The sequence below is a fragment of the Dasypus novemcinctus genome, chromosome 6, assembly GCF_030445035.2.
Source record: "Dasypus novemcinctus isolate mDasNov1 chromosome 6, mDasNov1.1.hap2, whole genome shotgun sequence".
Lineage (NCBI taxonomy): Eukaryota > Metazoa > Chordata > Mammalia > Cingulata > Dasypodidae > Dasypus > Dasypus novemcinctus.
In genome coordinates, this window is record NC_080678.1 from 82,613,689 (window position 1) to 82,631,349 (window position 17,661).

Sequence of the window (17,661 nt, forward strand, 5' to 3'; positions counted from 1 at the left end):
GAAACCATGGAGGCAACAAAGCAGTGGGATAAAATATTTCAAGTGCTGAAAGCAAAAACTGCTAAATAAGAATTCTCTATCTGGCAAAACTGTTTTTCAAAAATAAGGGAGAGGCAGTGGATGTAGGTAACGTGTTTGAGCACCTGCTTCCCATATACAAGGTCCCAGGTTCAATCTCCAGTACCTCCTAAGAACAAAACAAACAAACGAAAAAACCAACTCTTGTTGGGGAACAGATGTAGCTCAGTGGTTGAGCTTCTACTTCTCATGTATAAGGTCCTGGTTTCAATCCCCATTCCTCCTAAGAGGAAAAAAAAGAAGAGGGAGAAATAAAGACATTCCTAGGTAAACAAAAGCTGAAGGAGGGAAGTGGATATAGCTTAAGTGACTGGGCTCCCATCTACCATATGGGAGGTCCTAGGTTCAATTCCAGGGGCTTCCTGGTGAAGGTGAGATGGACAAGCTGAGAGCTGGCCTGGGCAGAGAGCTAACGCAACAAGATAATGCAACAACAATAACAAAAAAAGAACACAGAGGAAAAGACCATGAGAAACACAACCAGAACCAGGGAGCTGAGGTGGTTTCAAACTATTGAGTGTCTCTCACCCACGTCAGAAGGTCCCAGGGTCAGTTCCTGGTGTCTCCTACAGAGAAGATGAGAAGACAAGCATCTTCAAGACACAGAAGAACATGAAGCAAATGGACACAGAGAGCAAACAACAAGCACAAGTGGCAAGGGGGTGGGGGGCGGGGCAGAATAAATAAATCTTTCAAAAGAAAACAACTGAGAGAGTTCCTCACCACTAGATTGGCCCCTACAAGAGAAGTAAAGGACAGGGAAGAGGATGTGGCTCAAGCAATTGGGCTCTCATCAACCATATAGGAGGTCCAGGGTTCGATACCCAGGGCTTCCTGGTGAAGGCAAGTTGGCCCAAGCAGAGAGATGGCCCACATGGTGATTCGGCCCACACGGAGAGCCAGCCCCGCGCAGGAGAGTGTCACCCCGTGCAGGAGTGCAGGCCAACAAGGAGAGCTGATGAAGCAGAAATACATAACAAAAAGAGACAGATGAAAGACAATAATAGACTTGGCAAAACCAGGGAGCTGAGGTGGCACAAGAATGAGTGCCTCTCTCCCACCCTGGAAGGTTCCAGTATCGGTTCCCAGAGCTGCCTAATGAGATTGCAAGCAAACACAGAACAACACACAGCAAATGGACATAGAGATCAGACAATGGAGGGAGTGGGGAGAAATAAATAAATTTAAAAAGAAAAGAAAAGAAAAGGACATAGACACCAGATTGAAGCCATATGTAGAAATAAAGATCTCCAGTTAAGGTAACCCCTGGTGTGAATGTAAATGCTGGTACTATTGGATTTTTGGTTTGTAACCGTACTTTTTACCTTCTACTGATCTAAAAGGCAAAAGCATAAAATAAAACAAGTAATCAGTAATATTAATAAACATGTAATGTTTAATATATAAACATATAAGGACAAGAACTACACAAAGGTGAGGGAGCTGAAGGGGTAAAGGAACATAGTTTGTACATATTACTGACGTTAAGTTGGTATCTGTGATAGTTTGAAGCTGTTTGTACCCCAGAATGGTATGTTCTTAAAGTTAATCCATTCCTGTGGGTGTGGACCTGTTGTAAGTAATGTCCTTTGGTGAATAGGATCTTGTCACTCAGGGTGGGTCTTAATCTTTTTACAGGTTATATCAGGGGGTAGATGGATATGTTGAGAGAAAGAACTTCAAACAAAGAAAGAGAAAGCCATGGAAGCAAGAAGTTGAAAGCAAGGAAACACAGAAGAGAAGGGAGAGACCAGCAGACACCACCACGTGCCTTGCCGTGTAACACAGGAGTCTAGGATTAAAGGCAGCCAGTCTTCAGGAAGAAAACACTGTCTTGATGATGCCTAGATTTGGACATTTTTAAGGCTTCAAAACTGTAATCTTTTAATAAATTCCCATAGTTCAAAGCCAAGGCATTTTATGGAATCTGCTTTTAGCAGCCTAGCAAACTAAAACAGTAGCAAAGCAAATGAGAGTGTTACAGATTTAGGATGTTAAATTTAAGTCCCATGGTAACCACAAAGAAATGCTGGCAAACATACAACCTCATAGAGTCAGGATGCCAGGGGTGGGGGGCAAGATGAATGAGCTTCTGTTTGGGGAGATGGGGAAGTTTTAGTAATGGAAGGTTGTAAGGGTACTACAATATTCTAAATGTGATTAATCCCAATGAATGGCCTGCTTGGGAGTGGTTGAGATGGGAAAGTTTTTGCTCTACGTATGTTTCCACAATTAATAAAAGCAACTAAAGAGACAATGACAAAGGCATTACATGATCCTGGACAGGATCTAACAAAGGAGAGAAGCCTTAAAAGGACATTATTGAGGGAGTGGATATAGCTCAAGGGGTTGAACGCCAGCTTCCCATGTACAAGGTCCCAGGTTCAATCCCTGGTACCTCCTAAAAACAAAACAAAACAAACAAAAAACCCAATTCTCATTAGGAAGCAGATGTAGCTCAGTGGTTGAATGCCTGCTTCCCACATACAAGATCCCGGGTTCAAGTCCCAGTACCTCCTTAAAAAAAAAAAAAGGACACTATATATAAGTGAATATCCTTGTTCGTAGGAAATTTTAGTAAATGTACATGGCAGTATTAAGGAATCAAGGGGCATGATAGCACAACCTACACTCAAGTATTCAGAAAATGTACTGATAGAAGGATGAAAGGAATGATGGATGGATAGCTGAAATGATAAGGCAAATGTGGCAAAACATTAAAATTGATAGTTCGGGTATCTAAGGGGATATGGGTATGATGGAGTTCTTTGGGGTTTGTATTAATTTTTGTATCTGTGCTATATATTTTTTCAAAATAAAAAGTTTAAAAAACTAACAAAACTATGAAATTTAAGGTGATTGCATGGGTGGATATCCTTGTTCAGAGGAAATGTGCAAGGGGGTATTATATGTTCAAGAAGTATGAAGTGTGCAGCCTGTTCTCAAGTGTTTGGCAAGTGAATGGATGAATGGATGGATAGATGATGAAAGGACAGATGGAATATGTGACGAGGGGGGAAAAATGTTGGAAGTTGGTAGATTTAGGTTTCTAGGGGTGGGCGGTTATGTTAGAGTTCTGTATGGGGTTTGTATTATTTTTGCAACTGTACTATAAGTTAGAAATTATTTCAAAATAAAAAGTAAAAAAAAAAAAAAAAAACCAAAAAAACCCAAAACTCTATAATGCCCTGGGTTTTGACAGGTGTTATTAGTTGAGAAAAAAACTATTATTACTATTTTCTTCCTTATTTTCACACATATAGCATAAATATTTACATTAGGCATAATGAAGTATTTCCTTATTGTCAAGCATCAGATAACCAAATAAGAGAATCTATAAAATGTCCATTTTCCTCCCACCTGTATGTTCCCTATTCCGCAACCCCCACTCATATTACATTAAAATGGTTGAGACCAGGGAGCTGAGGTGGCACAAGAAAATGTGTGCCTCTCTCCCACTCCAAAAGGTCCCAGGATCAGTTCCTGGAGCCACCTAATGAGAATACAAGAAGACACAGAAAAACACACAGTGAATGGAAACAGAGAACAGACAATGGGGGAAGGCAAGAAATAAATAAATCTTAAAAAAAAAAAAAAAGGTTGAGTGGCAGCTCAGCATGGAGGCAGTAGAATAAGCAAGATGATTTCTTAAATTCCCTTTAGCCTGATGATGCTATGATTGAACTATTTCTCATATCCCAAAGATAGAAGGTTATAACTGTAATACATCCCTTGCCCTATGCCCTTAACTGGCTCCCTTCTCAAATGCTAAACTGAGTAATTCTATCTCCATATTAACTTAATGTTAGACCTATTGAGTAACTGACAAAGACAGAAGGCAATCTGCAGAAAACCTGTATAACATAAACAGTATTAACTCTAAATTTTAGAAGCAAAATCTGCCTTGGCAGAAGAATCTCATACAGAAAGGAACATTTTGTAACATGGAAGAGGTGAGAAAAAACAGAGGCGATATATGGAACAAAATGTTTTACAATCATGTCTGTTACTCTCATACTGTTATTTTCCACACATGGAAACTGAGGCACTGCCTTATGAAAAAGTTAACACAAAAATGTAAAAGAAAAATGTGCTAAGTAAGGAAATCTTAAGAATTCTATAGAATTAGAAACAAAACTTCTTAAATGGCATTTATGCCCCTTAAAAAGGCTATTAGGTATGCACTAATAGGTATCACTATAAATTTTCAGAAAAGTATCACCACTAAAATTCTATATCTTTGATATATGAGAGGAAATATAAGGGGTAGAACCTGAATTGCTCTCTATCATTTCCCTCAGAGTACAGAACTGTCAAAAATAAGGGCAACTAAATTCTCCGATGAACTGCTGTGACATCCCCAAAAGTGGTGTTAAATTATGCTGAAAGGTCCATTCCAAAGATACGCTATTCCTCCATTCCTTCATAAAAGATCTAAGAAAAAAAGAAAACCCAACAGCTGAAAACAACATGGGGCTATTTATAAGCCATCTCCCATTCCCCTAGACACCCTCACATGGGGGCTGAAAAAAAGCTAACTAAAATATCTTTGAGGCCCTCATATCCACACCCACTGACATAAGCACAGCTGAACCTACAGTGAAACTACAACTTGAGTTTCCTCTAGCATGTATGTACCTGTGATAGTAAACTGGAGTAAATGTAACAGGAATAAAACAACAATTTGTTTATTACATAAAAATCATACCTTTTTCTCCAACAAATGGTAAAGACCATGTGAAGACATCCATAAAATTGGGCAACCAGTAAGGGTGTGGAGAACAGTTAAACTGTCGAATATTCATCACATTATTTTCATACTTTAATACAGCAGCTGCAAGATAAGTTTTGAATGTAAACGTAAGAATTTGTCTTTAGCACAAAATGTAAAAAAAAACATCAATGTAGAAAAATATCTTTTTGGGGAGAGAGGGGCCAGGGGATGAGTGGAATCAGGGCCAGTAAAGGTAGGTAGGAATTCATTTTCAATAACAGCATGCTGGTTTTTTTGCTTTTTTTTTGCTGTTTGTTTCAACACATTTTTGTATAAATCCTCACTCATTATTAATTTCTAGACTCTTCTTCATTTGTTTTTCCTTATAATACATGAGTATACATTTTAAATCCAAAATTGTGAAAACTCAACTGTTAGAGGAAACACAGGATGGAAATAAGCAATTTTCTAGGTTTAAAAATTAAAGAAGCTGGAGGGATTTAAGAGGGTCTTTATAGCTGCAGGCAACCTGAAAAGAATAGCTGAATGATAATAAAGCAAAAAAATACCAATTGAAGCATTTTATTTACAAGTGCATTTATTTCATTTAAGATGGGAAATGAGGTTGAAACTACGACAAAGAAAAGATTTCATTTAGAAAAAAATTGTATTACATATCAAAAGAAAAAATATTATATCCAAATAACCTAAATAACTTAAAGGTAACGTATTCATCTCAATTTCAAATATCTTGGGGAGTAGATGTAGCTCAAGGGGTTGAGCACCTGCTTCCCAAGTACAAGGTCTCGGATTTAATCCCCAGTACACCTCCTAAAAAACACAAACAAACCAACAGAAAAAACAAAAACCCTCATTGGGGCACAGATGCAGCTCAGTGGCTGAGCGCTTAGTTTCCATGTATGAGGTCCTAGGTTCAACCCCCAGTACCTCCTAAAAAAAAAGAAAACAGTTTTTCAGATATTTTTCTAATGTTCCAATGTGTTGAATTAAGATATTAAGTTAACTGACATAGATTTCAGTCACTGGTTATATCATTTTATGGGGCAATGTGTTAAAAGGGCTAGATTTATTTGGCCCTTTATTTAGTATATTTAGCATATACTAATCTGCTTCTCATTTATAAATGGGAAGAGTATGCCCATGCTATTTCCAAAGTTTAAGATCAGAGAATGTATTTCACACAAAAGCACAGAAAATTATAAAATGTTCTGTAAATATTACAATTAATTATGTAGTTACTTTTTTTCTAAGATTTAAGATTCTGGCTAATACAGTCAATAATAATCCACTACATTTCCATTTACTAACATAATAGATATATGTGATAGTCTCATGTGAAACACAAGCATTTTTAAATTTAGCCTCAGAAATTATGGGCTAATACCAAACTTTCAGACCTTATTTAGGACAAAAAGAGAAAGAATCTAGAAAATTGCCTAAGGATGGAATGAAACATTACAAACATACCTAAACCATATAAAAACTCAGATCATTAACATACTTTACGTACAGAGGACCTTAGTAGATGTCTCTTAGTAGAGACATCTGATTTCTAAAGAGATAGATTCAATGGTTTGCATTTCTTTTCTACTTACCTAAAAAAAAAATTTATCCTTACCCTACTAACTCAGACTGACAAAGGACAACCAGTAGGGCAGCAATCAACTGAGCAATGAACACTAGCTCCTTTAATACTGACAAGGGGAGTTCACAATTAAAGATTTAGAGCACTGGAAGAAACCTAAATGTAGCATAAGAATGTGTTCTTCAGAATGGAGCTGGAACTTAGATATGCTTTTCCTCAAAAATGAAGCTACACTTCATTTATAATTTTATACAGAGAAGTTTCAAATTTTATAAACCACAATATAATTAAAATAATAGGGAAACGGACTTTGGCCCAGTGGTTAGGGCGTCCGTCCACCATATGGGAGGTCCGCGGTTCAAGCCCCGGGCCTCCTTGATCCATGTGGAGCTGGCCATGTGCAGTGCTGATGCGCGCAAGGAGTGCCCTGCCACGCAGGGGTGTCCCCCGCGTAGGGGAGCCCCACGCGCAAGGAGTGCGCCCATGAGGAAAGCCGCCCAGCGTGAAAAGAAAGTGCAGCCTGCCCAGGAATGGCGCCGCCCACACTTCCCGTGCCGCTGACGACAACAGAAGCGGACAAAGAAACAAGACGCAGCAAACAGACACCAAGAACAGACAACCAGGGGAGGGGGGGGAATTAAATAAATAAATAAATCTTTAAAAAAAAAAAAAAAAAAAAGAATTGGATCCAAAAAATAATAATAATAAAATAAAATAATATTTAAGCACTGCCGTATCTTTAGAAGCTGTATTGACACTAACTTCTAAGGTTAGCAGCTCAGTTAATTTCTAGAGCGTGGCTGTTCTATTAATTAACATAGCCTATGTTCTTGTAGCATACTCTGTTATCAGTTACTAGCCAACATGCGATTCTCTGATCTCAAGGGACATGTTTTAACCTTTTAACCATCCCCTCCCGTTTTTAAAAAAAAAAAACTCTTTTTCTGCGCATCTTTTCAACTGACACCATGACCCATATATAACAATGACCTCACATCACTAAATGCATTTTTATAGTCTTGAACCTTCTGTTCTTTCCTCCTGGCACATTCACTCCAGTCTGACTCTGAAAGCTATGACACAGTCCAGTGAATTCCAGACATGTCAAGACAAAATAAGAGCTGGCCTCTTAATTTCCTCTTTTGAAAATATGAACTACATAAACATATCCAATCTCATCTTCAATGTTCCTGGCACACACTTAACTAGAATAACATCCTTTGGCATTATCCATCAATAAATTTATGTTCAAAGTTAAATGAAACCCAATTATTGCAGATAGATCAATTTTGGAAAGAGGGAGAGGGAATGGAAACCATTGGAGAAAAGGTAAAGAAAAAAGATAAAAAGGGAGGAAGAGCAGTAAAAAGAAAAGAAAGGGAAAAATGTATTCTGAAAAGGAGGTCAAAGTGAATGAATCAACATAGGCTCCAATATAAATCTTCACGGAAGTTAAGGATAAAGAACTGGAAAGGGAAAGACAACCTATATCAGAGAACACAAAACAAGAAACATGATAAACTAAACAACTAGACAGTACAAAAAAAAAAGAAATGGTCAAAGCAACAGCAACTTTATGTAAACAAAAAAAATTCTCTTGATCAATAGGGAAAGAAGATTAAAAAAAGGGGAATTAGAGAAATTCATGTTTTGCTTTGATTGAAGTACCTAACTCAGAATTCTTTTATGAGACAGCATTTGTGCATGACAAGTTATGGAATGGCTACATATGACTTAGTTTCACATTTTGGATTTTTATCTCGTTTTCTCAAACCCTCCCTTTTAGTTTTTAATAGAGATTTGGATAGCTATAGTATCAAACAATGCCCCCATTCTACTATATTTTCACACACAAAAAAGTCAATTAAAATGCTAAGTTGTTTAACAATTTTTTTATCAACAACATCTTACCTTTATTATTGTAGACATCTAAGTAATTAGGTGCCGAAAAAATTGTTATTAATGAAGGGAACCCTGTAGTTTGACTTTTTCTGTACATTCTATAGCTGCAAAACAAATAGCTTAATATGCATCGTAAAGCATCAATCATGGATACTAAGTATGATTTGTATTTAAGGTGTTAATTTGGGTCAGGGAAACAGAAATCTTACCCTGCATCTTGAGCTTCATGAGCTCTAATAATCGATAACAAATTATTGTTTTGCAAAAATTCACACACTGCTGGATAGCTGTGGGGGGAAAAGAGTAAATTAAGTAAAATAATGCTTTTTTCTATGAAGCATATGCTATTTTAACAACTAAAATGGGATTAATCTTGGATATTTTTCTTACTTATAAAAATAAGAACATCCTCGAACTGTATTGTGACTAAAATGTTCCTGTGACTTTTCATTTCCAAAATCTTCAGAAGGATCAGACCATAGCAAGTCACACATTGGTCCAAATGCAGGTGGCTCTTTGAATCTATCTAACTGTGAAAGAAAAGAAAGAAGCAAGGAACAGAAACAATTTATCAAAAGTGAGGAGAGAATCAACATGGGAAAGTGGTACCAACTTTGAATACTGTTCATACTACATTGTTCTGAACAATTAGAAGATATTTATTTAAAATATCAGTATATTAATTTTTACCATTATCTAATCTTGGCAGTGAAAAGAAATTGAAGCTTCTGCTTTCTACCCAACAAAGTACTATAAACAGGAATCAACCTTGGAACTAAAATATATACTCACTCTCCTAATATCATCCAGTGTGTGTATTTCTGGTGAAAGTCCACCATGAACACAAAGAAACTGTTGGTTTAAAAGTGCAGCAAGAGGCAAGCTATCAAAAGCTTCCATACAGGCTTCATAGACTCTTTCTGAATATTTAATTTTACCTAGAAAAAGAAAAAAATTAAGGAAGTGAACATTACATTACTAGGTGAACACTTTAAAAACATAAATATAAAGTTGATTACTAAAACCAAGTGAAGAAAACTACAGAAATGAAAAACACACCATTGGTTGCCTGGGGTTGAGTGTGGGTAAAGGGGTGACCATAAAAAGGAAGCAAGAGGGAATTTATAGGGTGATGAAACTTTTCTGCATTCATGACTGTTGGGTGATGGACAACTTTATGCAGATGAATAGAAATGAACACCAAAGAGTGTATTCTAATGTATATAATTTTTTTTTTAAATGGGGGAGTGGAGAGGGCAGCAAGCATCTTTCCCTATAAGGACCAACAAAGTAAGTGATATTATATATAGGTCTTATGAAGAAAAAATGTTTGCTCTAACTTTATTTTGGGTATGTAGCAGATAAGTCATAAATATTACTAAAAATAAATAAGCCAAATCTCTACAAACAGTTCAACCCTTTACCTTTATAGGCTAAGTAAGGTAAAAATAGAACTATATTTGAAGCTAATGTAGTTTAATATTTACTTTATTCTAAGAGTCAGTGATACGCCAAGGTCTATCCAATTTAAAAAAATAAATAAATATCTTATGCATTATGCTGGAGGGGCTGAATGGTTCTTCTCATCTACACTGAATGTTTAAAATGGGCAGTGAAGGGTAAGCCAATGTAGGAACACAAGAAAGATAAAACCCTACCAAATCAAACTATCATTTACTTTCAAGGAGATAGCATGCACATTCCTTTGCTACTTTATACCTTTATTTTCTGGATAGTTTATGTTTTTGTTATTATTTGATAGGTGGTTTACTAATTACCTAAACAAAAGAGGTTAGTTCCTATTTCCCTTTTAAATATTAATGTTAACATTCAAATATGATAAAATCTATATCCAGTAACCACAGGTTCTAAAGTGTTGGTCTGTTTAAAGACCTGTTTCACAAGCTTTTATTAAAACCACTGTGATTTGATAAAAATTTTAATTTAATTGCTTTAGGTCAAACAAGCATTTTCCATATTCATTGAGGTTATCCCGATGCTTGAAGGGTATATAAATTTGCCACTTCTGCCATTATCCTTCACTATATTTTTCATTTTTTACTGCAAGTTCCTACTAATGTGATCTTTCGTGTTTTGAGTCTAATTAAGTCTGAAATTATTTCTGTTTTTAGAATTTAACTTCAAAACTTCAAATAGAGTTTGTATGGCTGGGAAACTTCAAGGTGTGTCAGGACTCATGCCAGGGGTTGCACTTGTGCACGTCTTCAGCAGGATCTCTTTGACTGCCAAAGCAGATACTACCCCAAGTGGTGGGGCTCCTGGAGGCTCTGGAGACATGCAGACACTATAGTCAGAGCAGGTAGCTCAGGAGTTTAGTGCCTTGTCAGGGGGTCCTACTTTGGAATTTATACTCCCCAGAGCTAGCTAACAAAGGTGGACTCAGTTGTGGTTTCCCTACACATAGTTCTTCAGTTCTTCTATTTGAACCTATAGTTAGTACTAGAGCTGGTAGGTGTATGTCCAAGACACCTGGATCACTGGGCTGTTCATGTGTAAGCTGGGCCCTGAGTCTCAGCAGAGTTGCAACACCTACTCTCCAGTCCATTGGTCTCACCCAGGACAACTAACATGGAGGTGATGATGGACAGCTACCATACCAAGGAACTGAGAGCACCTATGACTACAAGCAGGAGGGTCCCAACCATCAGCCCTAAGGGATCACAGCCCCCTCTCAATTAGAGATGGAGTGGACATCACTCTCCCAGAACCCTCAGGATTGGGAAGTAAACTATGGACAAAAGTAGACTTACTGGTATTCTACTATAGACCTATTGTGATTCCAGCAATGGAAGAGATTGTATCATTGATGTGGAGGTGGTGGCCACTGGAGATTCTGGGGACATGGAGAGGGAAAATCGGGTGTAATATGGGGCATTTTTGGGACTTGTCCTGGATGACATTGCAATGACAGATACAGGCCATTATAAATCTTCCCATAACCTACAGAATTGGGTGGAAGACAGTATAAACTACAATATAAACTTTTAATCCACACTTAGTGGCAATGCTCTAAAATGTGTTCATCAATTGCAATGAATGTGCCTCAATAATGAGTTGACAGTGTGGGAAAATGTGGGAGGTATGAAGAGCAGAGCATATGGGAATCCCCTATGTTTTTTATGTGACAATGTAAGTATCTTTGGAAAAAAAACAAAACAATACAGTCATGGATATTAACAAGGACATTAAGTATGAGGTATAAGAAAAGGACAAACATTGTTCTATATCTGATAGGTGTTTATCACTATTAGATTGCCATCGTTACAATAATTTAAGGAACAAATGCAGTAATCATTGTAGGTTAAGAATTTCAATTTTGGGAAACGGACTTTGGCCCAGTGGTTAGGGCGTCTGTCTACCATATGGGAGGTCCGCGGTTCAAACCCCGGGCCTCCTTGACCCGTGTGGAGCTGGCCATGCGCAGTGCTGATGCGCGCAAGGAGTGCCATGCCACGCAAGGGTGTCCCCCGTGTGGGGGAGCCCCACGCGCAAGGAGCGCGCCCGTGAGGAAAAGCCGCCCAGCGTGAAAAGAAAGAGCAGCCTGCCCAGGAATGGCGCCGCCCACACTTCCCGTGCCGCTGACGACAACAGAAGCGGACAAAGAAACAAGACGCAGCAAACAGACACCAAGAACAGACAACTAGGGGAGGGGGGGGAATTAAATAAATAAATAAATCTTTAAAAAAAAAAAAAAAAGAATTTCAATTTTATTAATAGCATGTTTGAAACTATCTGCAAGGATGACAAGATGAATGATCTGTTAAGAATCTTCATAGGAACACCTCAAGACCAAGGGACAAACATCACCAATGCAACAAGAAAACATTTCTTTCTTTTGCTTTTTATTTTTCCTAGAAGAAGAATATTAATATTATATACAAAACTCAAAACTGTTCCTAAGTACATTGTAAAAACCAAACTTAATAGAAATATTGAAATGAAAACCTCTGAATTAAATGCCACTAAGCACTACAGCGCTCTTGACAAACTTTCTCAAAGCTTATCTCTTTAGGTGTAAAATCTGTTCTCACATGTTGTATTATGAAGTCTTGGGAAATGGACTTGGCCCAGTGGTTAGAGCGTCTGTCTACCACATGGGAGGTCCGTGGTTCAAACCCCGGGCCTCCTTGACCCATGTGGAGCTGGCCCATGCGCAGTGCTGATGCACGCAAGGAGTGCCCTGCCACGCAGGGGTATCCCCTGTATAGGGGAGCCCCACATGCAAGGAGTGTGCCCCATAAGGAGAGCCGCCCAGCGCGAAAGAAAGTGCAGCCTGCCCAAGAATGGTGCCGCACACACGGAGAGCTGACACAAGATGATGCAACAAAAGAAACACAGATTCCTGTGCCGCTGATAACAACAGAAGCGAACAAAGAAGCAAGACGCAGCAAATAGACATCGAGAACAGACAACCCGGGTGGTGGGGGGAGGGGAGAGAAATAAATAAATAAATAAATCTTTAAAAAAAAAAAAATGAAGTCTTTATAACTTACTATTCATATCACTCCAAAAAGAATACTAAGAAAGTAAAATACTTTTTTCCTGGTAGTACTCACATTCCTGCTTAAAGGTAAAATATTCAGTAAGGTGTCTGCATTCATGGTTGCCTCTTAGAAGAAACAATGTGCTTGGGTATAGAATCTTCAGGACCCATAAATATAAGACACACTGCAAAAGAAAATGTTTCCAATGAGTTTATCTTGTATTTTTGTTTAATGAAGTTGTTTGATCCTTCTCCTTTACTTCTACTCCTATTATCCTTACCATCTCATTACTTTTTACTCTGTCTTTGTCTGACTAGAATATAACCTACATGAAATAAGGGATTTTGTCATCTTATTCATTTCTGTATCTCCATGCCTAGAAAGTACCTAGCGAATAGCAGAAGAGCAAATAATATTGGTTGTATAAATAAGTCAAATAATCTATTCAATTACTTTAGATTTACAGACTGTTTGCTCTAAAAATAATTAGCAGATTGGTCTCCTCTATAGGGATATTAATAAATAAGAATGTTAAAAATAATAGCACCTAAAACAAAACAAATAACCAAAAATAGTAGCAGCTCACATTTGAGTACTTACATTGTATCAAGCTCTATATAATTCCTTTCATTTATTACTCAAACAACTCTATGAAGTATGAAGTATTATCTCTATTTTACACATGAGGAAACTGAAATAAAAGCAATTAAATAGCTTGCCCAAAATCCTAAAGCTTGAAAGTAATAGAGAAAGAATTCTAATTCTCTAATCATAAGTATTCTATCATGCAGCCTGATGAAAGGAATGGCCCACATCTTATGTTTGTTTTGTTAACACCCATAATATCCAGTTATGAATGCTGCCTTACACAAGGTAGGTATTTATTATCTAAATTGATTCAAAGAAAATACAATATTTTAAATAAAAAGAATATTAAAACAAACAGTACGATTTAATTTATGCCAGCACATGCTCTTCTCTAAATAGATAAAACTTAAAGACTCACATTTAGTTAAAAAAAGGACGATTTCATTTAGAAATAAACATAGCTTACATAAGCATATACAAAAGGAAGAAACTAACTTTAACAATTTAATTACATTGAAATGTGTACTAGTCACACCTTCATTTACAAGAGAAAAAAGTAATAAAACCAGGGAAATACTTCATAAATTCAACCTGTACTTATAGCTTGTTTCATTCTATTTCTGTTATAACAATAAAATGTTGCATTAAATAAGTCAGCTACAAAGCACTTTAACACAAGGACATACACATAAACATGCTTAGTTTCCAACAAAACTTCTTAAAATCATTTGTCAAATTCTACTGTTTTCATCAAAGTTGCCCAACTTTTTTGTTAGAAAGGGGCATTTTCAGGTATTCTTGACACCCTAAGATAATTCAGAGAAGACAAAGCGGGCTGATATCAAACTACGAATGGGAGTAAGAACTGAGGATAAAATTCCTAAAGGAAACAGAGGGGCCAGACTCCTGAACTCCCTTCCACACAGGGAATCCTAGCACATCTCAGAAAAGATCTCTTGGAAACACTGAAGAATGGGGTATTAACAACAGTAACCAGCACAGAAATTTACCAACTAAGGCTTCAATAGCTACTCAGAGAGGTGATTAAGAGCACAGGCCTGGGAAAGTGGATCTGGTTCAACTGATAAGAGCATCCACCTACCACATGGAAGGTCCAGGGTTCAAACCCAGGGCCTCCTGGACCATGTGGTGAGCTGGCCCATGCGCAGAGCTGCCACGCCAAGGAGTGCTGTGCCACGCAGGGGTATCCTGGGCATAGGGGAGCCCCACACGCAAGGAATGCACCCCTCAAGGAGAGCCACCCTGCGTGAAGCAAGTGCCTGCCCTGGAGAGGCACCGCACACACAAAGAGCTGATGCAGCAAGATGACAAAACAAAAAAGAAATAGATTCCCAGCAAATGGACACAGAAAGCAGACAGTGGGGGGGGGGGGGTGGGAGAGGGAAGGGGAGAGAAATAAATAAAAATACATCTTTAAAAAAAAAGGGGGGGGGCATAGGCCTGGAGTCGGAAAGGCTGGCTGAACCAAGATCAATGTGACCTATAACAAATTATTTAACCTAAGCTTCAGTTTCCTCATCCATAAAATGGATTTAAAAACAGTACTTAGGAAACGGACTTTGGCCCAGTGGTTAGGGCGTCCGTCTACCATACGGGAGGTCCGTGGTTCAAACCCCGGGCCTCCTTGACCCGTGTGGAGCTGGCCATGCGCAGTGCTGATGCGCGCAAGGAGTGCCATGCCACGCAAGGGTGTCCCCCGCGTGGGGGAGCCCCATGCGCAAGGAGTGTGCCCGTGAGGAAAGCCGCCCAGCGTGAAAAGAAAGAGCAGCCTGCCCAGGAATGGCGCCGCCCACAATTCCCGTGCCGCTGACAACAGAAGCGGACAAAGAAACAAGACGCAGCAAATAGACACCAAGAACAGACAACCAGGGGAGGGGGGAAATTAAATAAATAAATAAATCTTTAAAAATAAAAAATAAATAAAAAATAAAAAATAAAAACAGTACTTAATTCACAGCATTGTTCTGAGGATTTACCAATTTGTGTTAAATGCTTAGAACATGTTCAACACATATTTATACAAAATTATCTAATGGTAGAGTTCTGACCCAGCAATTCTACATTTAGAAATCGATTTTACAGAACCAATTGGGTAAGTATGCAGAGATGCATGAATAACATGGTTCACTAAAGCATCATTTTTAATAGCAGAAAATCAAGAAAACCCTAAATGTCTAACAATAAGGAAGAGATTAAATTAATTACAGTTCTTTTATTTAATGGAATGCAACATGGCTACTAAAAATAATGCTGTAGATTTATATTTACTGACTTAGAAAGATATTCACAGAGTAGAGATAAATGAAAAAGTAATTTAAAGAACAGTATTATAGTATGGCTTCTTTTACACTTAAAAAAACAGACATATATTAGAAAATAGGCTATTCTGTATATTTTATTCACATAATTAGAAAAGAAAAAGGAGGGGGAAAAAAATAGCCTCAAATTTTTTTAAAGCAAATAAATACTTTCAGAATACAGAGATATTCCATATAATACACTTGGGCCTTAGCTATATATATAAGAAGGGATAGAAACACAAGGGTCTAAACAACAAAAGCATCACAATATGCTTTATTTAAATGGAAGGAATTCAATTAATCTTTTTTCATATGGGTTAATGTCCTGAGGGACAAGAGAGATGAGCAGCATTAGCTCCTTAGGGCTACTACATAACAGGACAATAAAGATTCCTCAGTCTGTTGAAGGTTTCCACTGGGAAAAATGGCAATTTTAATTTTATAAACATAGTAATATAAAGAAATTAAATAAATGATTTGAAAAATAAGAGAAATAAATAGTGGCTTTTTCCAAAAACTCCAGAATATGCAGACATGTTAAAAAAAGCACAACACAGGTATCTTAAGGAACTTATTATACAGGAACTAATGAAAATTATCTATGTTAACACTTAACAGCAAATTAAATAACAGTACATGATTATTACCTCTATACTAAAATAGCCTCTGTCCACATAATCACCAGAAAAAGGTATCGTGTATTAGCAGGTGATCCTCCTACTTCAAAAAGTTTCATCAGATCAAAAAATTGGCCATGGATGTCACCACACACTGAAAGAAGAAGATATTTGATATGAAAAAAAACAACTCTGCAATAACAATTTTTAAATTCTAATTTTAACAATTTTTAAATTCTCATTTCTTTTACACAAATGTGGCAGTATAAATGCTATCAAGAAATCTCTGAGAAGGAAGTGGTCTATTGAGTCATAATAAAGATGATGTGTAACCAACCGCTCATGTGCTCAAGATCTAGAACAAGATGTAACAGAAATATTGAAATTTGTGGTGTGACAAAATTTTCATTAAAATTTATAAAGCCCCTCTTAAAGAAGCCAAGAATGTGTTTTAGTTTTAGGGTGACAAAATTACAACGGCGGCAGTAAAATCTCCATGCTTTCTGTTAACCTCTAAATGATCTAATCCTTAGTATCTTACATGACATTGAGGTAATTGCCTTTAAAGATAAAATCAAGTAAATAAGTTATTGTTGAACTGTACTGAAATATGGCCAATACAAACTAATGAAACATTCACAAAAGCATATTAGACTACAATCTGCAACCCAGATTATTTAGGATTATGTTTATTCTCTAAAAAGGGGGGAAAACCACAAAACTAAAGAAAACAATTTGAAATTTCAAATTAATATACATTAATATTAACTTAGTATAACAAGATATGACTGAAGAAGAGCTTTATATCTAAGAAACTAAATAATGGTATAATAAAAATGGCATCAAAAGCATAAATAAGTGTACCTGTAATTGGAGCTTCTACTTCTATCATGGTTTTCTCTCTCCGAAGGATGGCAGCACCTTCATTGATAATTCTAAGTGCAATTTCTTCATCTACTCGACCTTCTTTCACTAAGTGGTTCTTCAGAACATCAACCCTTGGAATCCCATCCATATCAAACACTTCTTCAGATGTCAAGCGATGTGTTGGGGGGAAGGAACAGCTGCAATTTTTTTAATTAATAAAAAATAAATTATTGCTGACATTTTAACATAAAAATTAATCAACAGATTAGATAAATAAGAATAAAAATTGTAAAGAAGAGGTTTTTGTTTCTTCCTCATTTATTTAAAAGAGTACTCAACATATAATAGATCCTAATTTTTTAAAATGTAGAGAATAGGGAGTTTGGAAAGAATAGGTTTTAATATATCAATGACAAGAAAATATGAGATAAAAGACATGTACAGTGCTGTTTGGCAGCTGGAG

At 37.0% G+C, this 17,661-nt stretch overlaps 1 protein-coding gene across 1 annotated transcript in view; it reads right to left on the minus strand.

Annotated features, from left to right (window-relative positions):
- PPP3CB (protein phosphatase 3 catalytic subunit beta) overlaps positions 1-17,407 on the minus strand; it is a 50,367-nt gene extending 32,960 nt beyond the window's left edge. The window contains 9 exon segments of the mRNA XM_004473807.4: positions 4,787-4,912; positions 8,310-8,404; positions 8,510-8,587; positions 8,691-8,830; positions 9,093-9,238; positions 12,878-12,989; positions 16,362-16,399; positions 16,402-16,485; positions 17,196-17,407. Of these exon segments, the coding sequence (XP_004473864.2) occupies positions 4,787-4,912; positions 8,310-8,404; positions 8,510-8,587; positions 8,691-8,830; positions 9,093-9,238; positions 12,878-12,989; positions 16,362-16,399; positions 16,402-16,485; positions 17,196-17,346 (970 nt within the window). The 5' untranslated portion in view covers positions 17,347-17,407.
- Positions 17,408-17,661: the final 254 nt, after the last annotated feature.